Below are 25851 nucleotides of genomic sequence, written 5' to 3'. Positions count from 1 at the left end.
GACGTTTATTTGAAACTGTAATCACTGCTTCTCACTCTTTAGTGTTTCTTTCTTTTCTGGACCTTATATTTATAATTTATAGCTTCTGGTGGGAGTATTCTCAAAATTACTGACATTGGAGCCAGTACTCAACATAGCATTGTTTGAGGATAGTTTCATTTTTTTTTCATTACTGTCAGGAAAGGAATTATAACACCCTTGGTGGGGGGAAATAATTTAATACTGGGACTAGCTAAAATAATTCACCATTAAATTCTACTGAGAGTTACTCTTAAAATAAATGTCTTAACAAAGCCACCTTAAAAGCAGTTTTTTAATCAATTTATCAAGGTCTCATGGTTATCATTTTAAGATGGGCTAAAAAATGTGCCAGAAGAAAGGACTTTTAATAATAGAACAGGTCCCATTTGGAGCAGTGAGTGGTTCTGTTTAACTGTGGAAAGGAGAAAACACAAAAGCAATGTCAGGCATAGTCTTTCTAAATGAAAAGGATTTAGGAAGTGGTAACCATAAGTAATAAACAAAAAATACACTGCTTTTTTCTTGAAGAAGCTAAAGGTGCTTATTCTAAACACAAAGAGTTTCTGCGTTCTGGGAACAAATAACAGGATTCTCTTTTCCTGTGAGAGTGATTGTTTTCCTTTCTCATATATGTTACTATTGTCTGAATAAGAAGGCTTGCCATTTATTTATAGCTGAGTTCAGGAAATACATACACACAAGGCAGGTGCTCAGCTCACCATTTGGAGGGGAACACACAGAAAAAGATTCAGAAGATCGTTATCTCTAACATCTTTCCTCTGTCGCTGGAACTGGCACTGTGAGGATGTGCTCATGTGGACTGTCTGGCAGGGCATCACGTCAGAGAACTCAGGCTCCCAAGGACAAAGATGCAGTCACAGCGAGGGGAGGAGATTTTGCTTCCTCTTTGTGGGTGCACAGAAGCCTTTGTTAGAAGATGAGCATCATCTCAAATATCTTGAGAATGTGGCTGTTGGCTGCTTAGTTCTGTGTGCCAACATTTTTCCTAAAAAAGGGTGGAGGTGGTGTATTGCTCCAGAACTCTGTGTAAAGTGTTCTTTAACCCCAGGGGATGTACTTCCTGCTTCTCACTGTGGCCCAGGCCAGAACAGAAAGGGGAAAGCACTGAAACCCTCTACAGACAATCTAAATTCCTGAGAGGCCCCAGACTCTGGATAACATGCATGAATCCTACATGGCTTAGAAGACCTGAGAAGTCAAGTCTCCCTGCTCTACATGCCGTTTCTGACTTTTGCCACTTCCCAAAAGAATTATTCCACTTTGTGTATGTAAAACATAGTAAGTATCATTGGGATTGGACACAATTGGTGTTTGGTTCAATCCAACAGTTCTTTAGGGAGGCCCCCTTTGGGCTAGGCGTGATGGTAGTGAGAAGTGGCAAAGAGAAAGACACCCAAAGATAATTTAGTTGAAGGCCTTGCCTTTAGGAGATGACAATCTCTAATTTAAAGCAGGACAAGCACATGAAGGCGATGCCAGCGTAAAAAGAAAGTCAACCTCACTTCTATTACCGGCACCCCCTTACTGAAGAAGGCACATGGCAGAGTGTAAACGGTTCTGAGGACCATCTTGGCTGCATCATTAGGGTCTGTTACACAGCTGCGGGTTTGGAGGAATCGGCCTTGCTCCCCAGAGTAGGGCTGTCACAAAACAGAGTGGGAAAGGTCTGGCTTTCAGCCCAAGAGAATTTGCATGGCCAGTTGCATTAACAACCAGGCATTTCCGGCAGTTTCCAACATTTCTGGGAATTTTCTCATTCAAAGGTCTGGAAGGCAGCTATATTCTCCCACTTGTTACTCATCGTTTCTTTGTCTTGCATCAATTATTTTTAAAAAAATTCTTGGGCTATATTGTTTCACAGAACAGTTTAGGACTTATTGGTCAAATACTGAAGCAAAGGTGTACAGAAGGTATTTAGAGATGTTTAGGAAATATTCAGAGCATGGTTTCTCACTCATGATTGATCTTTTATGAAATATACATATGTAGCCATCTCAATATATCAAAACAGCCAATATTAAAAGGGATAGATTATAGATTCTATTGAGATGTGTGATATATGATTTTCAAGCACACTATTTGTTGCTACTGGATATCTAGTATCATTCGTTTATTTATATATCCATCAAGAGTGTATTGAGAGCTGACAATATACCAGGCAGTAAGTCCAGGCAGTCCTTTTAAGGCTGAGTCGATGTAACTATGGCTAACATTCTAGAACTATTATGTTTTCATTTTTTACAGTCTTATAGAGGATCAGCTCAAAATGAACAGAACCTGAGAGAGGTTGTCTTTTAAACAACCTCTCTTAATTGATGGGCTATACAGATCCTATAATTGAAGTGACATGGTTCTTTTAGGTTAAATCTGGGCCAATTTTCAATGCCAAATATTCCTTTTGAAGCTAGCTGCCATTTTCTCCACAAATTCTCTCTACTATCTGGAGTTGCTCCTTTTGTTCAGATCATAAGGCCCACTTGAATATGGGGATGAAAGACTCCTGTTATTCAAACTACAACCATAAATTGTATGAACGATTTCTTGAAGAGATCCTCAAAAACAGTAATTTCTGTGGAAGGCTGGGGAAAACTCCTATACTCTGAGAGGACCACTCTCAGCTCTGTGGAGGGCTGGGGAACAGAGTATAAGCAGGAGGAATAGGGGAGAGCCTCTGGGTGAGTCACAGTCCTCACGTTGTAATTTCAGGGGTACAGAGGAAAGAAATTCAGACCAAAGCACCTTCCAAAAGGCAAAATCTGGATTCCTAGCTCCTTTCTTACCCCTGGCCATGCATTCTCTAAGACTAGCTCTGTGGCAGAAGCAGATCTCCCACAGTCTAGTTCTTGTATGTTGTACGCAAGATATATCTTGTTGCCTATTTGGCTACTGACGTCATGCCCTGGCTATGCTTCCCCAGATCCCTACACAGCAACCTCACCTTCAAAAATTAACTCCCTTGGGTATTGGAGGTTTGGTGATCTTTCAGGGTCTCTGTGTCATTTGATAGTATGAAACAACTGGCACATTTCTTCAGCTATCTTCTGTTTATTGGTTGTTCATCTATTACTCATTTGTTTCTCACAACAATTCATTTTTATACACGAGAAAACCAAGGTTCAAAGAAATTTAATAATTTGTCCAAGGTCACATGTTAAGATAGTAAATCCAGGATTCAAGTCCAGGTACCTCAACCTCCAAATTCCCACCTTTTTCCTGTCAAACTACCACCTCTCCAATATCCCTTGAAAGACCAGACTCTGAGGGGCATCTGGGTAGCTCAGTTGGTTAAGTATCTGACTCTTGATTTTGGTTCAGGTCATGATCTCATGGTCATGAGATTAAACTCTAAGTTGGGTGCTCAGAGTGGAGCCAGGTTGGGAGTCTCTCCCTCTCTCTGCCCCTCCCCTGCTTGTGCATGCGCATACACACTCCCATTCTCTCAAAATAAATGAAAATGTATTTTTAAATTAAAAAAATTTGTAATGTTTATTTGTTGAGAGAGAGAGAGACAGACACAGTGTGAGTAGAGGAGGGGCAGAGAGAGAGGGAGACACAGAGTCAGAAGCAGGTTTCAAGCTCTGAGCTGTCAGCACACAGCCTGACACGGGGCTTGAACCCAAAAACTGTGAGATCATGACCTGAGCTGACGTCGGATGTTTAAGCAACTGAGCTACCCAGATGCCCCAAAATAAATAAATAAATAAATAAATAAATAGAGAGAGACAGAGAAGAGGAGAGAGAGAGAGAGAGAGACTAGACTCTGAGCTCACTAACTGGCAGTCTTTGGGCTAAGTTTTCCTGTAGATATAACTTACTTAACATGCATAAATTTTGTTAAAGTTTGCATTTAAATGCACTTTAGATGGAGAAGGTCTGGCTCCTGAAGCCATCTGAGTTTGCTACTGAACTACATGGATTGGTTTTCTTCAAGCTAGCTGTTATGGTCTTTAGGTAGATGAAAGAAGAGTAGAGCCATTGGGAATGGAAAAGACAGTAGGTAAAGAGGCATTATTGCTTATAGAACAGCAGAGGAGCAGGCTCCAAAGTGAGAGATGAGAAATGGCCAAACACACACACTTTGCAATGATGCCCAGAACCAGCTCTGTTCACCCTGACCTAGCACTGGTGGATTAATGCATATTTTCTATGTGAGTAAATATTCCTTGGTTATCTCATCAGCAGGGCATGCATTTAAATTTTCTTTTGCAATAATTGTGATTGCTTTGCTTTGAGTCATTCAAAATCTTCTGCCCAGTCAGCTTGGCCATTTGTGAAAGGGTTGCCTAGGGGTTAGAGAAGAATCTCTCCTCATGAAAGAGAGCTCTTCCCCCACCCACACCCTTCTGGAACAAGATGAAGAAAATCATCAATCAGGCCTCCAGTTATATCACTCTACCTGAATGTATACTCTTAGACTAAGTGGTTAAAAAAAAAAATCCTTAATGTATGTTTGGTACTCTGAGATTTTTAGTTACAGGAAGTAGAGTGCTGGTAAATGTAGGAGAAAATATATGCATAATATACCCACATACATTTACTATAAATTTTACTGACATTAAAGGATGGGTAGCACACAATTTATAAATAATAATAAAACAGTTAATACTCCTGACTGTACATTTTGTATTGACATTTATTCTCACAACAGAATGCATCTGTTGATTTTTGCAGAGCTCGTGTATCTGAGGCCAACATATTGTTGCAATTGACAAAACAGTGTACTTCCAATATGGCTATTGGTTGATACTTTTGTTTACTCTAATGAGACAAGTGAAACAATGAAAACACACATTGGAACTTTGTTGATTATGTGGGTTTATTTATGTGGGTGACTTATTTGCTAAATTGCATAATAGTTTTTGAACACTGGAAAAATAATCTCTCAGTGTAATGGCTATACTCATGACACACTTTCAAGTTTAATCTGTGGGATTAAAATTTCTTCTATCAGTTTCTTATGTCTGGACAATCAATAAAATGCTAAATCAAGTTGATTTTTGTGATGCACACATTCCCACTTTGGCCAATTTCTAGTTACCAACATAACATTCTTGAATACCTAGTTGGGAAGAGATGTGCAATGGCATACCATTATTGAATATTACCATCATGTACATACACAACATATGTAAATAACCTTTAAGACCACAGCTAATGAATGCTAAAATGTAGTAATGGAATTAGGAAGTGATAAGCTTTAAATATTTATCATCCTTGCTTTTAGTATCATTTATTTAGTTTTAAGTTAATATAATTTCATTTTTTAAGTTTATTTATTTATTTTGAGAGAGACAGAGCGAAAGCAGGGAAGGGACAGAGAGAGAGGGGAACAGAATCCCAAGTAGGCTCCTCACTGTCAGCACAGTGCCCAATATGGGGCTCGAACCCACAAACCATGAGATCACAACCTGAACCAAAATCAAGAGCAGGATGCTCAACCAACTGAGCCACCCAGGCACCCCTACATAATTTAATTTTTAATAATGGCTGTGTTTAACAACCAGCTGACAAAATTCCTGAAAATTTAACGACTGGCTCTCATAAGCCGGTAGGATCTGGTCCCAGCAATCCACTGCCCTACACAGGGGGCTTCACAGTTTTAGAAGACTTGGTTCCAAGATGTTCCTATAAGATGGCTTTTGTAGAAAGTTACTTTAAGTAGCCCTATAGCCTCTTTGTTAATGACATGGGTAACTTTAGCTTTAAAACTGAGTTCATATAACTTTTGCTTCCTCAAGGCAAACAATAATTAGGGATTAACCTTCAATGGGTTTATAAAACTCATGAAATCTTGGAAGGGTAGCAAACTGGGTTTGCTAAATAGGAGTCTAAATTCACAGAAGCTCTCACACATGCGAGAACATGAAAAGGCTTTCCCTTTTCACAATAACTGGAAGCCTAAAGTCTGATTGTCCTATGTGTCAAGAATGAATGGGAATCCATGGTCTGCATTCTTAAACTTGGTTACCAATTTAAATAATTGTTTTCCCTTTAAATCTTTTATTTCCAGTTATTATGTTATCCTTCATGCATCTCTGTAAGCTGCTTTTACAAAGTGAGGTGAGGCAGGAGTATATAATTTCAGACAGTTCTTCTAAAAACATGTCTTTAACCTAATTATAGAGAAAAACCTAAAAAAAAAACTTAATTATAAAGAAAGTCATAAAACACAAGCTTTTTGTAAAAGAATCAACTATGAAAAGTTAAAATTCTATTGGATATACCTTTGTTAAAACTCATTGAATTGTAAAGTGTGACTTGTATGGAAATTAAGTGTTATTGTATGGAAATTATATTTCAATAAAGGTAATTAAAAAAAAGATTGAAGTCTTCTTTCTCCCCTCTCTGCCACATCTTACTCTTCTCCTTTTCCCTATATGGTAGCTACTATTAAAATTTGACATGGGTTCTTCAGATCTTTTTAATTAATTAAAAATTTTTTAATGTTTATTTATTGTTGATAGAGAAAACAGAGCACAAGCAGGGAAAGGGAAGAGAGAGAGGGAGACACAGAATCTGAAGCAACCTCCAGGGTCTGAGCTGTCAGCACGGAGTCCAACATGGGGCTCGAACTCAGAAGCTGAGCAATGAGATCATGACCTGAGTTGAACTTGGCCACCTAACCCCATGAAAATCTCTAGAGGTGGACACCTGGGTGGCTCAGGCATCCAATTCTTGATTTTGGCTCAGGTTATGATCTCACAGTTAATGAGTTCAAGCCCCTCATCAGGCTCTGTGCTGATAGTATAGAGCCTGCCTGGGATTCCCTCCTTCCCTCTCTCTGTGCCTGCCCTGCTCATGGGAGTCCACATGTGCACTCTTTCTCTCTCTCTCTCTCAAAATAAATAAACATAAAAGGAAAATCTCTACAGGCTTTGTACCCACGAAGGCAATTACATGTGGCCTTGTTACTCAATTTCTGTGATCATCTCACATTTATTATGTTTTTGCCCATGTATACTAAGTAGTTCCAATACCTGAAAATAGTATGTTATACAAAAATCTAATAAATGTTTGGGCTGTATATAGCTATTTCATTCCAGGCTCCTGAAAAGCATTCTTGCTAGCATGGGCTACTTGATGTTCAGGACTCACTGTTGTCCCTTATCAGGGATAAGCACCTTAACTACAATGTACACAGAAATTAAAATTTCTGTGAAACAGGGTTGGCAAATTTCATTCACATTTTAGGACTGGGTTTCTTAACCTCAGCACTCTTGACATTTTGGGCTGGATAACTCTTTGTTTAGGGGAGCTGTCCTGTGCACTCCAGGATGGTTACAAGCATTCGTGGTCTCTACCTTCTATACTACATGCCACTAGCATCCACTCTCCCACCCACCCCATGCTGTGACAAAAATATCTCCAGATATTACCAAATGTCCCCTGGGGGGAAATGTTGCCTCTGGTTGAAAACCACTGTTTTTAGGAGAAAGTCATCACGTTTATTTATATTTTAGGAAAAGAGCAGATAGTTATGGGAAAGAGGAAGAAAAATACCCAGAAAAAGAAAGAAATCAAATTTCCAAATAAGTATACTATTTACTCTTCTATTCTTCCTCTGAATTAACAAGAGCCCTGAAGAGAAAGAGATTAGTGTTTAAGAAAACAGCTGTTGTCCCCATATATCTTTTCCCAGAAACTAAAATACCCCGTAAATGACTACAACCAAACCATGGCTAATGAAGAAAACAGACAGCTTCATCTTGCCTACTCTGGTGTGGACAGTTACCTGGATTTCTGTGTTTCAAATTTTATGTTTTGAAATGGGGTAGGGTAGAAACCTTGATTTCCTTCTGGATATGGCCTTTGGTAGTGCTGGACAGTGAATGTTGATAAAGTAATGTGAGCAGCTGGGGAAGTGATGTCATTTTATAGACTACTGAGAATCCTAAGTTTGAGAACTACGCACGAATTTGGAAATTATCAAGCCCATTTCTTTCTCTCTCTCTTTTAATGTTTATTTTTGAGAAAGAGAGAGACAGAAAGAGAGAGAGACAGAGAGAGAGAGCGTGCATGCAAGTAGGGAAGGGATATAGAGAGGGGGACAGAAGATCTGAAGCAGGCTGTGAGCAAACAGCAGCAAGCCAGATGTGTGGCTCAAACTTCTGAACTGGGAGATCATGATGTGAGCTGAAGTCAGATGTTCAACTGACTGAGCCACCCAGGTGCCTCTTGCAGAAATTGAGAGATGAAAAACTGACCTAAAAGCACGCAAAGTTAGTGAACTACAAAGTGAGGACTAGATTTTAGCTCTCTTGACTTAGTCCAGGCTTTTTCCCGGTCTTAGTTTGGTGGAGAGAATTTAAGTGGGATAAGAAGGAACAACATCAACTCCTCCCCAGTCTCCTCCTCCCACTCTACTTTAAGGGGTGTTTTTTCTCTTCAAGATCTAGGTAAGAATGTCTTGTACCTCTATTCCTTGGTTTGTGTAATATTCTAGGCCAGTGGTTCTCAACCATGGCTACACGCTAAAATCATCTGGGGAGCTTTTTAAAAAGTACAGATTTCTGGACCCCAACCATAGAAAGTTTTTATTTACTTGGTCTGGAGTGAGACAAAACATCAGTATTTCTATTTAAACACTTCTCCCAGGTGACTCAACTATGGAGGCAGGATTGAGAACCACTATTCTGTGACCTCTCCATAATCTCTATCAATCTTAGGGGCAAACGGTATAGGGGAAAGGATGCAGCTTATATTCTCATGTTATCTCTGGCCCTAGCTTCCAGTGAATTAGATCCATTCAGAGGTACAGTTATTTCATAGGTGCTGTCCTTCTTTTAAACCATGTCAACATAAACAGGGACCTCAGGCTTTCTTTGATTGCCTCAAAACACCTTATCTGTATAGGGTAATAGATTTTTCTCAAGTTTGGCAGGTTGGAGTACTGCAGTAATAAGAACATTTAAAACAGAACAGTGAACTCAGGTGTTCTTCAAAGACTTGCCAACCCTGCCTTGTGGCTCAGGCCACTCCTCACTCCCTTTTTAATTCTCTCTCGCTGTCTCCTCATTTCTAGTGCTTCTAACAAGGAACACTTTTTGCTTTCTCTTTTACTGTATTGTCTGCTGATCCCAAGCCTTCAAGGATCACACTTTTCACCCCAAAGGACTTCTTGTATTTTCCTAAACAAAGACAATTCCTCCCTAAGAGCAATTCAGGATTTAGCTCTTCTGAGGGTCTAGTGAACACAGGTTGCTTCTCCCACATCTGTTCTCTTCTTTCTTACAAACTACCCCACTTTTCATTTGTATGTCCACATTGCCCAGTGTAGCCCACATAATAGGGGCAAATTAATTCTACTCCGGACTCTAGGCCAAGGATTCCTTTCTTGGTTCACAGAACCCATGGTGTCTCAGTTAATATTTTCATGGTGCCTCGAGGCCAACAAAACCAAATCACAACCAAAATAAACAAAATACAGCCCCCCTAGACCCTAACACTTTTGTTTATTAAGTTGTAGGTCCAAGCAATCTAACAGTAGAATTGTGAGTGATGTCTGACAGGGATATCTGTGCTATTTCTGAGAATTTAAAATAGGCCACAGGGCCCCCATGAGTTTGCTGCAGTGCCTCAGCATGCCTGTGCAATCAGGGAATCGTAGCTCCAGTGGAATTCATCCCTTGGTTACACTTTGTGGTTCAGGGATGGGTAGATGCCCAATTTAGACTAATACGAATGGACAAGATCTGAATGAAGCGTCCTTACTTTTCCAAGAAGATTAATGTCTCCCCTTCCTGAATACAGGTGAACAAGCATGCAGTCAGAAAGCTGCTGGCAGTCACTGGGCTGCCCTGAATAGGAAGGAGCCAGCTTTATGAGGAAGTACATCTGGTAAGGTGAAGAAGAAAGACAAAAGAAGCTGGTTCTTTGATGGTATCATTGAGCAGATCAGTCAAACCTACTGTAAAGTCTGCATTACTTTAGAGCTACATGGACCAATAAATCTCCATTGTTTCGACAGCTTAAAATTTTCTCTTAATGCCTAATGAAGATAATCAGCCTTTATCAATTAGGACTAAATTTGGCTATAATACAAACTACTTGTTCTCCAAAGTGACTTTAAAGAGTTTATTTCTCTCTGATGTGAGTTTTGAGGGCATAGCGTAGTGTAGTCACTTGACAGTCATCAGGAGTCCAAGGTCCTTCTAGCTTTTTGCTCTGCCATACCTAGGAGATAGCCCTTGTCCCCATGGTATAAAATAGCTGTTCATGCTCCAACCATCACATCCTTTTCTCAAGCAGTAAAATTCAGGAAGAGGAAAAGGGTACAACTCCTCCCTTTCAGTCCAGGTCCTGGATTTCATAGCCAGCACTTCTACTTTGGTCTCATGGGCAATACTTCATTTCATTGTTATACCTAGTACATAGGAAGCTGAGAAATATGGACTTTATTCCAAGTGGCAATGTGTTCATTTAAAAAGGAAAGGTGGAATAATAAGCTGGAAAAGGCAATTAGCTGGCAGTCATTTATTGATTCAGAAAGGAATATATATATATATATATATATATATATATATATATATATACATACACACATATCTCCATTATATATATTTTGATCTCTTAGGTGACTGACATACTGTTCAAATTGAATTAAGTCAAAGTATCCAAGTCATCCCAGAAAGACAGATGATTACTGAAAAGCTTCCAGGGAGGCACAGTTATACCACTGGCCCTTTGTGCAGTGCTTTGCAGCAGTGCTTGGCATGTGGTAGATGCTTAGTACACATTTGTTGAATGTTGAATGAATGAATAATCTTTTAGCAGTGCATTTCAGCATTTCAGTAACTCTTAAAATACTCCTCTAAGATCTCCAGATGCAATTTTCTATAAGACACACTTACTCAGAGCTCAGCCTTTAGTGAAGAGCAAAGAAGAGCTGCCCATCAACACCTGTGCCATATCCTTCTGTGCAATCGACGCTGGTTATGGAATCTCTGACTTCAATTAGCTCTGGTTGCTCTCCGGAAGCCCTTCTCAAATTCTCTTTAACAAGCTGAAGGATGGGACCAGACAAACTTCTTATCCAAAAAGAGATCTGGGTTTCCTTCCTTCTTCCACTATTCCTACTTAAAGAATTTAGTATCATGTTTATTTTTAAGCCAGAGGACTGTAGCGCTCAGAAGAAAGGTAGTCTTTTTTATTCAAGTCTGATGGCCTTTATGCCTAATGAGAATTAGAGCAATAACTCACTTCAGATACATTGTTTTTAATAGGCAAGTGTTATCAACAGAGAGAAAGGCACCAGATGTAACATATGGTATGTATCTTTTACTCTGTAAGCATTTCCCCCCTAACAAGACACATGATTTTAGAGAAAAGTGAGCTCTTTGTAAGTATTTGTATTTCAGTCATCTAGTGGAATTCTACATTGTTTTCTTTCCCATGAGAGCTATTTCTCTGAAGTGCAGTTATTTCTACTCAATATGGTATTATTTTGAATGATAGCAGGTGGCATTTTCTATTCACTCTGTGAATTCCAGACAGAGCCGGTGTTTCTCACAGTGTGATCTATGGATTACCTGCACCCAAATCATGCACTGGTTACTGGGCTCCATCCCTGTCTTGCTGAATCAGAATTTCTCCTGATGAACCTCAGGAATGTGACATGCATGTCAAATGTGCACCTTGGGTGATCCTTGGGTCTACTAAAGTTTAAAACCCAGCAGCTTAGACTTCTCAAATTAAATTAACATGATTCTTATACCTAAAAGGTATTATTACTGCTACCGATATTACAACTACACGTTGAGCTATATGAAGCTCTTATCACTTGTCAGAGTGTGGATTGAAAATAAATGAGTGAATAGAAAACATGCACAAAAAGCAATAGATTCAATACCTTTCATTTAGCATCTAATTGGCTTTTTTTTTGTTGTTGTTGAAATTGTATGATGAGTCACCTCTGGATTTGTGGCCACAGCTTTAAACTTAATTCCACTTCAGAAAGAGATTAAAAGGGAATGGCTGTTGTAACATATTTCCAAAGCTTCCTTTTTTAACATCTGTAGACAGATAGTGTTTGAGTAATAGTGGGCCTCAATTGCAGCATCCAGTGACCATAAATGAAAAGTAAATTTAGAAATATTCTTTTTTTTCCCCAGAGAGAGAGAGCGAGAGAGTGAGTGCAAGCATGTGCCTGAACACGCGTGTTGAGGAGAAGCAGAGGGAGAACAAGAGAGAGAATCCCAAGCAGGCTCCATGCCCAGCACAGAGCCCAGTGTGGGGCTGGACCCCATGTCCTTGAGATCATGACCTGAGCCATAATCAAGAGCCAGATGCCCATCTGATTAAGCCCCCACCATGCCCCAGATCTAGAAATATTCTTAAAGACTGCTGGACTAATATGACATTCTGAAAGATAAAAATAAGGAGAGGTATAGTAAGTGATTATTAATAGCAGGGTAACACTAGTGGAATGGTTTTACAGGAAAGTGGTGCAAATTTAATTTGTTTCTCTTGCATGTCATTATTTCTAGGGATGGTCCAAATTCTAGTATCATATGAGGTAGTATAGATGGTTTCCTTAGAGGCTGGAGAAGAATTCATGGTTAAAATGTCACTTCTAATTTAGGGTCTATAGTTTACCATATGCTTTGTTAACCTTCAGCCAAGCAATAGGATACTTATTAACATCTAAGGCATGTAATACATGTGATTTCCACAGAGAAACAGTAACCCAAAACTCAACCATCCTCCCAACTAGCTCAACTGATACATTTCCTAATCCCTTCAACATTAAGGGTACTGGTATTGGCATGGCTGAGAGTATCACATAGGCCATGCTGTGATGCACAATTTCAGCTATGACACAGAAGTCATCCTGTTTTTTTTTTTTTCCAGAGGAGGGAGGCAATCTTTTGCCAACTCACTTCACCCAAAAAAATGATAGGACACTGCTGGAGATGGAGGGCATGCAAATACTAAAGTGATTTTTTTGGTGTGACTTGAGAATGACTAGATAAAGATAAAAAACATAAATAAATGGAAAGAAGTAAAGGGCAGAGACTCCAAATTTGGATGAGCCATGGACTGCCGCCAATGGAAAGTGAAATGGAAGCCAACCCCGTTAGTGTCTTACAAGCTTAGATGTCGGATGTCTACCCTAGCCCCTGTCAGTTGAATATGTCCGAGTATAGCTCAGTTCCCAAAATGTGAATCTAGGTCAGTGAAATCCAGCAACATACTTCTGCCCACTGATTTTCTATGGTTTATTTCTGTGTGGATGGGGAGGACTGAGTTCATGGTGACAGGGAGGATTGGAACTCTTTTCCCAAAATTCCACCAAAGTCACCCCATCTGGGAGTCATTTCTGAAGTCATTTTGTTCATCATTGTCTCCTAGGACCTAGTACAATGCCTGGTACAGAAAAGGATTCTATAAATATCTGTCAAAGTGCTGATCTGCTCCTTTTTTCTCCCATGCCCCTCACATCCCTCAGTCACAGTGTTCTATCACTTTTCTAAATGGAACTCAGCTTCTGCACGGCCCTTTCTATTTTCATGGCTACTTCCTCGTCCAGACCCTCCTCTTCTTTATTTCTGGACTGTGTGATGGCACTGAACTAATTTTATTACTCCTAATCTTTATTCCTGTTGAATCGTTACAGGCATACTGCCAGATGGATTTTTCTGAAACACCAGCTTCAGCTTTTACACCTCTGCTTAAAAACTCTGAGTGCCTCCTCACAGCCTGCGGTTAAGAAATCCCGCATTCTTTGACCTCTGGACCAGCCCCAACTTATGTCTGGAAACTTAACTTTCTTTCCCTGCACCCAGTCCTTGCTCCAGCCATTGTCTATGGATTGTAAAATAGATACTTCCCGAGTTGTCCTATTTGTAATAATCACTCCTTCCTATGACAGGCTTGCTGTTCATTCTGGTCTTCTCAGACTTTGACTCCCGCCTTCTGTGATCACTCCCTCCTCATAATCCTATCCTATCTGTGAGGACTCTGTGCCTATTGTGATTTATCTTATGTTATACTGTGACAGTATGTATATCTTCATGTCCTATCCTGTTTCTTCAATTAAGCTGGAGGGGTCTTGAGGGCAGAGACTGTTTCTCACTCATCTCAGTGTCCCCTGTGCTAGAGGCAGTATCTTTCATATAGTTGCTGCTCAATAAAGAGTAATAGGAAGCTCAAGCTTCAAGCTCAGCTGTGACTCTTTGCAATCGTCCGTTTCATTTTTTCAATTGCCTTTTATTTTTATTTATTTATTTTTTAATGTTTTATTTATTTCTAGGAGAGAGAGAAAGAGAGACAGCGTGAGCAGGGGAGGGTCAGAGAGAGAGGGAGTCACAGTCTGAAACAGGCTCCAGGCTCTGAGCTGGCAGTCAGCACAGAGCCCAACGCAGGGCCCGAACCCATGAACCTCGAGATCATGACCTAAGCGAAAGTCGGACGCTTAACTGACTAAGACACCCAGGTGCCCCTTCAATTGCCTTTTAAAAAGTCTTTCTGCAAAAGGGATGGTAACAAAGGCTTTTGGGAGCTTCACCTTCTTTTTCTGTTAGATTTTTAAGTATAAATTAGAAAATGATGTTGTTGTTAGATATCCAATTTGACAGCTGCATGCCATTGATGCCTCCTCAAAGAAACATGGAAATGGGTTGGAGTTTTCTGCGGTTTTCTGTCCTCAAACAGGCATGAAGATATTCAGCTAAGCACAAGTCTTCAATCACCCATAGCCATCAAAAGAACAATGTCACGGTGATCACAGTCTATAGTCAACCCATTTTGGAACTATCCCTGCTTTCGGTGCTTTAAAATTAAGTGGTTGCTACTTTTTGCCAGATGTTTGTGCATCCACATGTTCAAGACAGTCCTTCACCTTAACTGCCCATCCTGAAATTTCCAATGGAAAGGAATGAACCTCTCATTCTCTAGTGAGGCTGATCCAACTTTGCTTAGAGTGAGACTGAGGACAGGAGACAGGGGTCACCCATGGGGATGGTGGCAGAGCCAGAAAGAAAACCCATGGATTGAGATTCTAAGTTATCTGCTAAGTTCTCTTGTAGCCATTTTGGTCCTTTGGACAACTATGTGTCTTTACAAGAATCAACATATGATTATTTATTTATTTATTTTAATGCTTATTTAGTCTTTGAGAGGGAGAGAGTGTCAGTGGGGTTGGGGCAGAGAGAGGGGGCGACAGAGGATCCAAAGCAGGCTCCAGGCTGACAGACCCTAGTGTGGGGCTTGAACTCACAAACCATGAGATTATGACCTGAGCTGAAGTTGGATGCTCAACCGAGCCACCAAGGCGCCCCAACATACTATTATTTTTAAAGGTAAGTTCTTCTGTAATATCAATAATGGTGTAAAGTTTAACCTTCTTGTCTCTCAGGCACAAATCTTCACACCTTGAGATCAGCTCCTGTTAGATTTTTCTGTGTGTGTGTGTGTGTGTGTGTGTGTGTGTGTGTGTGTGTGTGTGTTGGGGGAGGGGGTATGGAAACATGAGTCAAATGCAAATATCCTGTCCTCAGAGAATGATGACAGTGATTTTTTGGTCACTCAGAATATTTTAATAAGGAATTTCAGCATACCAAATGGATTAAATATTGGCATTCAAACTATTACCCAGTTAGGTGTTATTATTTTAAGTTCTACAATGTTGAACTCTAGGCAGCAAGAAGGTAAGACATTTCTAGCTTTTGATGGCTTTAATCATGACACTTTCTCTACTTTTATTGCTATGTGGAATGCATACTTTTGTACCTATAATGCAGAGTGGCTGGATTCTTCAGGTGTGTGTTACTATGGATATTAAATTAGGTGCTTTTGGAAGCTGCAGAAATCTTTGAGGGCAGTGGCTCTCAACTTCATCTGTGCTCCAGAATCACCTGTGGAGCTTTTTCAAAAACGCAAATGCCCAGAGGCACCTGGGTGGCTAGTCAGTTGAGCAGCTGACTTTGGCTCAGGTCATGATCCCGCAGTTTGTGAGTTTGAGCCCTGTGTCGGTCTCTGTGCTGACAGCTCAGAGCCTGGAGCCTGGTTCCGATTCTGTGTCTCCCTCTCTCTCTGCTCCTCTCTGCTCACACTCTTTCTCTCTGTTTCTCAAAAATAAATAAACATTAAAAAAAAAATTAAAAAAGAAATGCAGATTCCCAGGCTTGAACCCAGACCCAGGATGTTAGAGTTTTCTGGGATAGATCCAGGGCAGTGTGTCTTCAGAAAGTTCTTGGGCACCTGGGTGGCTCAGTCAGTTGAATGTCTGACTTCCGTTCAGGTCATGATCTCACGGTTCGTGGGTTCGAGCCCCGCGTTGGGCTCTGTGCTGACAGCTAGCTTAGAGCCTGGAGCCTGTCTTCAGATTCTGTGTCTCCTCTCTCTGACCCTCCCCAGCTCATGCTGTCTATCTCTCTCTCTCAAAAATAAATAAAACATTTAAAAAAATAAAAAAAAAAAGAAAGTTCCACAGGTGGTGTTAAACCATACCTCTCCTTAAAAACCTCTCATTTAAAGTCACTTAGTTCTTTTCTTTTGTAAGCAAGAGTCTTGGATTCAAAGGCCCATTCAAAGGACATTTGTTCGGCCACCCAACAGATGCTTGAATTCCCCCTACAACATCCCATCAAGTCTGTTGAGTATTTTTTGATGTTCCATTATATAATGGACAGAATAAATAGTACTTTAAATGTAATTTCTTCCTATGAAATTTTCTTGAAACCTCAAGAGAATAAAACCTTATTATTATTCCCTTTCTCCTACTTGGCCAATGTTGCGTTCTTCCTGCCTTGGAACTAGTGCTGAAGAGCAGCATGGCTGTTTTGGTCTCACAGCTTCAGATTATTTACGGCCCAATCGTGCCAAAGTATTTTATTTTGGCCACCCCAGCCTTGTTGGCATACAGCTCTGGGAATATCGTCAGAAAGGCAACTGCTGCCAGGAAAAAAGCATAAACAGTTGTTACAAACTCAGAGCCTATTTGGTTTTCTGTTAATTTCTTAATTCAGGCATGGTAGATTTTTTTTTTTTTAATCATTGTTTTGTGGATCTGGTGACTACAACTAGAACAGACAACCAAATAATAAGACTAAATTAAACCTACAATGGGACTGTCAGCATGTATTTCACAGCAGAGACCCAAAGTGGGAAATCTTGTGGCTACACACCATAACTCCCTGTGACAACAACAACTAGAAATGCAAAGTCTTTATTTTTCCATTTCAATCACCCTGTTGATACTAGTTAGGTCTCATTCTGTCTTTTGGTTTTTGCTATTTGTTGTTCCAGTTGTCATCAAAGGAAATTCCTGGCAATAAAAAAACATACAAAATCCAGACATATTAAGGGCTTTTCCATCTTCATTCTTTATGTGACCATCTATAAAATAACATGGACATTTTTGGACATAAAATCAATGCTGATGCTGAGTCAAAATGAGAGGAAATACTGTCTGAGTGACCTCTGTTATATAGTTAGTCATTTAAAAGAAAAAACATGCTTCGTGCTGTGCAATTTAAGTTCACTGTGAAGCAGCCCATGTCCTCATTCAAGAAATCTTACAAATGCAGTTAGTTATTTCAGGAAGTAGATAAGAAACCAAAAGACATTTCCATCAAGACACATTATGAGCATCTTAATTTAAAATTACAAGTCTACTGGAATTCCATTTACTATATTTCAGCTCCGTTTACATGACAAAGACAAAAAAGAGTGGTGATCTCATAATTCTTTTCTCACCACATCCTTTTAGTACTTCTATCGAAAGCATTTAAAAATAATAAATCATTATGATACAAAAGAACAGAATTTTAATTAAAAAAAGACCAATAAACAAAATTGCAGATGCCAAAAGGAGAAACTAGATGGTTTCCCCCAGGGGATAGGAAGGTGAGAATGCCTCTCTTGCTGCCTGGCCAGCAGATGGCACAGGCCCCCAACCTGTCAGTACCACGGGGCCTCCAGCTTTGAGCTTCCTCATCTCATTAGTTTTGGGAAAGTTTCAGCTAAATGTCACCCTCCCTCCTTCTCTGCCTCCTTCCCTTTGTCTTTCCTTTCTTTCTTTTTTCCCCCTTAACTGCCTGGAGGACTGAATGCCACCAACGAGATGGAGTTAAAAATCAATACTGTGAGTCCTTCCAGAGAGCAGGAATTAGTCTGTCCTCTTATGGCAGAGAACATAGAATTAATCCAGGTTCCTGGAAAGGAAGTCAATTTTGGAACGGATCTAGAAAAAAAAATGGATGAGATGCAGCACAAATCTACTTGTCATGTCTTTGCCTTCCCAACTTTATTGAGGTATAATTGACAAAACTTGTATATATTTAACGTGTATAAGGGCTTGGGGTAGAGGGAAAATGGGGAGATGTGCTCAAGGGGTAAAAGTTTGTTTTTCTTCATCAATAAAATAAAAAACAAGCTAGTCTGCAGGAAGATAGGACTCATGTAGCAGGTAAAGCAAGGGTTTAACGTTAGACCCAGCTTTTGGAAAATTATTTTATGTAAATTAATTTCAGCCCACATCCAATAATACATTATACACATAATTTTGTAACTTTAAAAATTAAACATAGAAAATAGTCCCCTGGATAACAACTCCTTTACCCCTTAAAGTTTTGTCTTTTAACTTTAAACGAATGAAATAATAGAATATGTATTTTTTGGTGAGAAGGGCAGGATGAAGGTATAATTGCCCAGAGGCATGAGCAGAATGATGGAAAGTGTGGGGAAAAAAACTACAGAATGGACAGATTGCTCTAAAGATGAACTTTGTATTTCAAGTGTAAAACTTGATGTCAAATGTCTTTAAGTATTTGTTCAAATCAACCTAACTTCCAGTACCATTTTCACAGGAAAATGCAGTAATAATATGTCCTTTTTTCCTTCCCTTCATTAAATATACTCTGTGTTAAATATGTATTAAATGTGCCCTGTATTAAATGTGTTCTGGCTTTTTAGCAGAGAGTTGCTAAAGTCTTCCTAGATTGATGATTTCATTTAAATATACAATGCACTCACTGTTAAATCTACTACAGCCTAGACAGATATGATGACTATCTCCATAAGATCCCACTTCATTAACCAAGAATCGATTGCAACCCATTACAAAGTGTTTCAAATGTAATAAGACTAACCAGAAACCCTTGGGCTCTCAGCTTTGCATGAATATATAAGAAATAGTTTTCTGGCTCTGAAGGAGGCAAGTATTCAGCAAGCAGTGACAGATGTGGGAAGTATTCAAGCTCTCAGTGTGTGGTACAGGAAGGCACGATTCACCTCTGTTTAAGTGCTATGCCCTTCAAAGAGATGCCCAAATGGCCACAGGCTTCTCTACAGAAACATCAAGATTTGCAAGGGAAAAACAGACATCTGGGGCCAAATGCACATCTTTCCTGATGGGTCAGATCCTGGACATCACAGCCAAACAATGGGAAAAAGTAGTTGGTAGATGGAGAGACAGAAGGAGAAAGAGGAAGCCCAGCCAGAACACTTTTATGGCAAAATAATTGGGAAAAATTTTCCAATTAAAAAAGAACATTGTATGGAGTAGGGTGGGCAACTGGGGAGAGGAAAATTAAGGCCCAGGAAATCTGATTCCAGAGCCATGAGATTGTATTCAAAATGTTTTATTTCATCAAATCTCCATATCTTCACCTGTGAAATGGAAAAAATAATAAGCGTTCACTATGTGCAAATGATCTGTTTCTATCCATTTGTTTTTCTGCCTATCTATATCAGTATTAATATCTCCAAATTACTAGTAGGACTTAGAGCAATACCAATTTTATTGACTTTTCTAATACAGAAGCCAAAACTGTTCTCAAATAAATAAACAGTTTGGTTCACTAAATTTGAATTTCACTAACCCACCTACTTCCAACCTGAGAACATGCCTGAATGGAGATCTCACTATTCTTGGTTTGTTTGTCTGCTTTACTACAAATAAGAGAATCTTTTTGATGCTATAAACATGGCAGGTAGGCAATTGCCAACTCTACAGACACATGGTTTAGGAAGCACATTTGCTGATGGAAAATATGATCTCCAAAGAGTGAATACCTTTCTAGTGAGGATTATTTATAGCTTCTGACACAGAAGGTTTCAAGTATAGAGTGAACATCATTATTAACACTAACTCAAACTCTACAGGAAGGAGGCCTATAAAGTCCACACAGGATGCCCTTAAAAGATGTGACCTTAGAGGTCTTGACATGACAATGGGAAGGGAAAGATGAACAGAGAAAAGGCAATAAGTTACTAAGGCATACAATGGGACTTGGGGGTTGGCTTTCTTTTTCCAGGTTATCAGTGGTCCTCTTTTCGGATTGCAGGGCCTTCCCCCTTCATTTTTTCCCCAAAAGGAATAATGGTTCAACATCTCTAAAGCAATACAAGCCCTTCTGTTCAGAAGCCCATGTTCAGAAGTCATGCTTCATTGGAGATAAACTCATCTTCTTCCTCCTCACTTTTAAGTCCCTACCTCTTCAGACTCCATCTGCTCCATCCAGCTGTATCTTCAGGAGCTCACAGGAAAACTCTTCACTGGTTGGACTAGTTTGTACGTATCTGGCTCAGTCTTTGCTTATACTGTGTCCCCACCTGGAATACTGTTTCACTGAATCTTGCCCTGCCAAATCCTTTAAGACCCACATTTACTTCTGCACAGCCAAGGAAACAACCCAGAAAATTAATAGGCAACCAACGGAATGGGAATAGATAGTTGCAAATGACATATCAGATAAAGGGTTAATATCCAGAATCTATAAGGAACTCACCAAACTACACGCCCGAAAAACAAACAACCCAGTGAAGAAATGGGCAGAAGACATGAACAGACACTTCTCCAAAGAGGACATCCAGATGGCCAACAGACACATGAAACGATGCTCAGCATCCCTCCTCATCAGGGAAATACAAATCAAAACCACACTGAGATACCACCTCACCCCAGTCAGAGTGGCTAAAATGAGCAAATCAGAGAACTCTAGATGCTGGCGAGGATGTGGAGAAACGGGCACCCTCCTACACTGTTGGTGGGAATGTAAACTGGTGCAGCCCCTCTGGAAAACAGTGCAGAGGTTCCTCAGGAAACTAACAATAGAACTCCCCTATGACCCAGCAATAGCACTGCTAGGAATTTACCCAAGGGATACAGAAATGCTGAGGCATAGGAGCACGTGTACCCCAATGTTCATAGCAGCACTCTCCACAATAGCTAAAACATGGAAAGAGCCTAAGTGTCCATCAACAGATGAATGGATCAAGAAGATGTGGTTTATCTATACCATGGAATACTACATGGCAATGAGAAAGAATGAAATCTGGCCATGTGTAGCAACATGGATGGACCTTGAGGGTATTATGCTGAGCGAAATAAGTCAGGCAGAGAAGGACAAATATCATATGTTTGCACGTATAGGAGGATTAGGAGGAACTTAACAGAGGACCAAGGGGGAGAAGAAGGGTGGAAATGAAATGGGGAGGAACAAGGGGGAGAGGCAAAGCATGAGAGACTCTTGAATGCTGACGAAAACTGAGGACTGATGGATGTGGGGGGGGGGGCGGGATGGGCATGGAGGAGGACACTTGTGGGGATGAGCACTGAGTGTTATGTGGAAACTAATTTGACAATAAACTATTTGTAAAAAAAAAAAAAAAAAAAGACCCACATTTAGCCCAATTTTTTGTCTGTGAAATTCTCTCCCAATATCTAGGCCTAAAGGAGCTCCATCCTGTCCTGTGAATAGCAGTCAGGATTACTTCATATAATGTTTTGTTAGTTAACCATAATTGTATTATTTCTTAATTTGTCAGATGTTAGCTCTTCCAGACTATTTGAGTTATGGACCTATCTGAGTTAGGGAGCAAGCTACTTGAGTTAGGGATCTAGTCTATCCAGAATGGCAGTTGGGGCTACTTTTTGAAATTTGTCTACCCATAAGAGGTTTCTTCTGCTAATTAACACAAGAATACAGTATAGGCCAGTTTTAGCCCTCTCCCTCCCTTATACTCAATTTTAGATAAGTGCTGGCCAACCCAGCTGCCATGGATAAACACCACATTTAGACCCTGAGGAGAAAAATAATCTTCCAGATCCTTTGAGTGATATCATCCATCAAATACTTTCTTTCAAGACACCACTCTTTTTATATGTGTGAAGTTGACATAGCCTTCCAGATGAAGCAGAACAAAAGACATTCTCTAGAGGGAGCACAGAAAAAGCCACCAAATTCAAATTCTGAGGCAGGCTGTTCAGAAATAATTGTTAAAAGTCTTAGAAATACAATCAAAGATATGGTATGAGGAAAGGAAGATGGAAAGGCCAGCAGAGCTGGCTGAAGAAGCTGCAGAAAATGCAGGGGGAAAACTCAGTAAATGGCAGGCAATGATTTCTTCTGAGACAAACTGCACCAAGTCTAGCACTGAGGTAGACAAGTAAAGACCTAAAAGGGCAAAAAAGTTAATTGTGCACCTTGGGGCACAGGCTTCCTCTCTTTGCCTCTGAGAGGAGTTTCTATCTTTAGTCCTTCAGTAAATCATGAGGAAGGGGTGGCAATTCCAGCCCACCATTTAGTGCCAGCCTCGTGGCCTGGTGTGAGTTATTTGATCTAGTTCTCATTGGCAAAATGGAGATACTATCGCCTCTCTCACTTATTTATTCATCCATTCACCTGACATTTATTAAGAACCTACCATGGGCCAAGCATGAAGGAGAACAAGAGTGAGCAAGACAGACATGGTCTTTGCCCTGAAAGAGTGTCCAGATGATCTCACAGGGCTGTTAGTTACAGAGAAGGAATGGGTCTTTGGACTATAAAGCGCTGTAGCAATGGAAGGTTTTTTTCATTATAAATGACTTCCACTCTTGACCTAGCTGTGTGATTTACGCAAATCATAATTTTTCTGTGCTCTCCTATTCTTACCTGTGAAATAAAACAAATTCCTGTACTAAAATTTAAGTATTCTAAATACAAACAAAGAAGTTAAGGTTTTTTTTTTAAATATTTTTATTTATTTCTAGGATAGAGAGAGACAGCGTGAACAGGGGAGGGTCAGAGAGAGAGGGAGATACAGACTCTGAAACAGGCTCCAGGCTCTGAGCTGGCAGTCAGCACAGAGCCCGACGCGGGGCTCGAACCCACGAACCGCGAGATCATGACCTAAGCGAAAGTCGGACGCTTAACCGACTAAGCCACTCAGGTGCCCCAAGAAGTTAAGGTTTTTATGCACTTCTGAATCATGCCTTGCCAAAAGATTACTATCAAATATTTCAGACATACAAAAGGATAAGAATAATAGAACAACCTCTTGTGTACCAACTACCTTATCTAAGAAAAGCACTACTGGCGGCATGCTTTCCTTTTTTCCAGGAGGCAATAACTGTGATGAGTTTTGGTATTTCTTATTCTGAATCATGACCTTTCTAGGAAACCTGGTGGGTGAGTAAGAATGCTTCACCAGTGAAGAGTTCTTCCAACACTTAGGTGTTCCTGGTTCTCAACGAATGTGAGGTCATGACAGTGTAGATCTGAGAAAGCTTAAGTAACAGCCTAGTCTATTCCCCCCACTCCTGCTCGCTGCCCACCCAGTAGAATTAGAAAAACCATGTGGCAGGCACTACCTGCTGCACTTAGAAGGAGCATAGTTTTGTTTCTACCTTTAGGGCCTTCTGCGCAGGCTCGCTGGATCCAATTGCGATTAGGTTAGGCCCAGCCATGCTGCAGAAACTCTTCAAGTGCAAAGCATCAGCCACCGGGACTGTGGAGACCGCATAGTCCTATGCATATAACAGAAACAAGCAGTTTGGCATTGCAGAATAATTCTACAACCAATGTAAACCTCCCACAAATATGCCTATTTCTAAAGAGGATGCCAGGGACCCTGAATATCTGGAAGAAGAACTGGGACCTGTAGGTTTTGGTATAGCCAGTTAAATAAAGACTACTTTTAAGAAGAAAGTGCAGAGCCTTCACTCATGTGTGACTCTGTCAACAGCTAGCTTTGCTGGTTGACCCATGGAGTGGGCTACTCTGGAAGGATATGTCTGAAAATCCTGTGCAAACTAGAATCTCAAATCCTCAAGGTGAGAAGAGCTTTTTGGGGTTTATATCCCTTCTTAGTCGTCTGGTGAGCCAATCTATTAATAATCAATAGAGTAAAGGGTCCGTGAGAGGATGTATGTGCAATATCTAGCACAGTTTCCAGCACATAGTAAGTACCCAAGTACAAGTGATCTTTGATTTCAATCTGAAAAATCTACATACTTCACGTTAGAGTCAGCTGGGTCCCCGTACTTTTTTTTAAAAGTCATTTACCGTGCCAGGTAATCTGCCAGGTGGTTGCATGATTATACACTGGGAGAAAACAGAAGTCCATGATAACTGTCTTTCGTGGCTGCTGTAGCCCAATGCAGCCTATTTACTGAGAAATTTGAATCTGATAGCTCTTAAAACTTCTAGCAAACGTACAATTAGGAATTATTTTGCAAAGCTGGTGGCATATAGATACCATTATTCATGACATATTGATTCAATGTGTCTATGAATAGTTATTAAATAATTACTGTATGCTGGGCATAAATTATCCTTTACCTACCTTAAAAGTATCAGCCAAGATTTCAGCACCTCGTTGATTTGTCCTTTTGGAAAGGCCCACAAAAAATTCTCTGCCTATAATAAATGTCATGGAACACAGTGAGTTATGTGGCACCAGTGACGGCACACTATTTCTTTATCTGTAAATAATGACCTTAAAGCACCACACAGTTCTTTACTATAACGGAAGGCAGCTCTGCTTGTACTCTGATCCCCTGCTCTCTTTACACAAATCTGATTTCAAACTACAGGAAAGCCCTGGATTGCAAGAAACTTGTTCTGTGAGTGCTCTGCAAGATGAGCAAGCATTTCTAATAAACTTAAAGTTGATAAATGAGTGATGTCTTGCAATATGAGTAGTACGAGACGCTGAATGCCACTTCATCATAATGGAGCCAATGGTTTTTGAAATTCCCTCTGATATACAAGCATGTTTCTGGAACAAATTATGCTTGCAAACCCATATTGTCCTTAGAAAAACTTTTTCAAATTTACAGACGTGGAAAGTAGAACAGTGGCTGCCAGAGGCTGAGGGGAGAAGGAACTAGGAAGTCAGTGTTTAATGGGTATGAAGTTCCAGTCTGGGAAGGTGAAAAAGTGCTGGAGATGGATGGTGGTGATAGTTGTAAAACAATGTGAATGTACTTAATGTCTCTGAACTGTCTGTTTAAAAATAGCTAAATGGCAAATTTTATGTTATGTATATTTTACCACAATAAAAGAATAAAATTTTTACTTAGGAAATAATAGAATTAAACACATTAATGTGTAATAAAAAATTAATAGCAATGGCAAGTTAGTAATGCTTCCTTCCCCCTCCCCCCACTAAGTTAATAATTCTAGGCATTTGTGATGAAGTCAGATTCCTTTTCGTATAATGATGATGTAAAGGGTGAAGAAACAGTAAAGCGAGCTTAGGGCTGACTGGTCTTCAGGTCTGACTTCTAAGAAATGTCCTTAAAACCCTTACCTTTTGTTTCAAATCGAAATGCCTATCTAAAAAGCACTAAAGTTTAGAAGAATGGAACTTTCTACTTATTTGGCTTTTCTGAAATTCCATAAATTTTCTTCTCATAAGACAAAACCCTAAATGCAAACAGTCTCCTACTCAGAGGCAAGCAAATAATTATAGCAGGTAGCATTAGGCAATATATAATTGTGGGGTTTTTAAATCTCCCTTAATACTTTGAAAAAGAATTCTATATGATATGTGAAAAAATATTCAAATTGAAATCAGTATACATTTTGATCCAGAACA

The 25851-nt window shown here is 39.9% G+C and overlaps 1 protein-coding gene across 1 annotated transcript in view; it reads right to left on the bottom strand.

The window, feature by feature from the left end:
- The window catches only part of DDAH1 (dimethylarginine dimethylaminohydrolase 1), a 133008-nt gene that overhangs the window by 10670 nt on the left and 96487 nt on the right, over positions 1-25851 (bottom strand). The window contains exons 3-4 of the mRNA XM_039246943.1: positions 24595-24668; positions 23657-23776 (exon numbers count right to left, since the gene is read on the bottom strand). Of these exons, the coding sequence (XP_039102874.1) occupies positions 23657-23776; positions 24595-24668 (194 nt within the window). The remainder of the gene's footprint in view (positions 1-23656; positions 23777-24594; positions 24669-25851) is intronic.

This window comes from Hyaena hyaena, unplaced genomic scaffold, assembly GCF_003009895.1.
Source record: "Hyaena hyaena isolate Hyena2069 unplaced genomic scaffold, ASM300989v1 scaffold_286, whole genome shotgun sequence".
NCBI classification, from domain to species: domain Eukaryota; kingdom Metazoa; phylum Chordata; class Mammalia; order Carnivora; family Hyaenidae; genus Hyaena; species Hyaena hyaena.
This window is presented reverse-complemented; position numbering and strand designations above follow the sequence as displayed.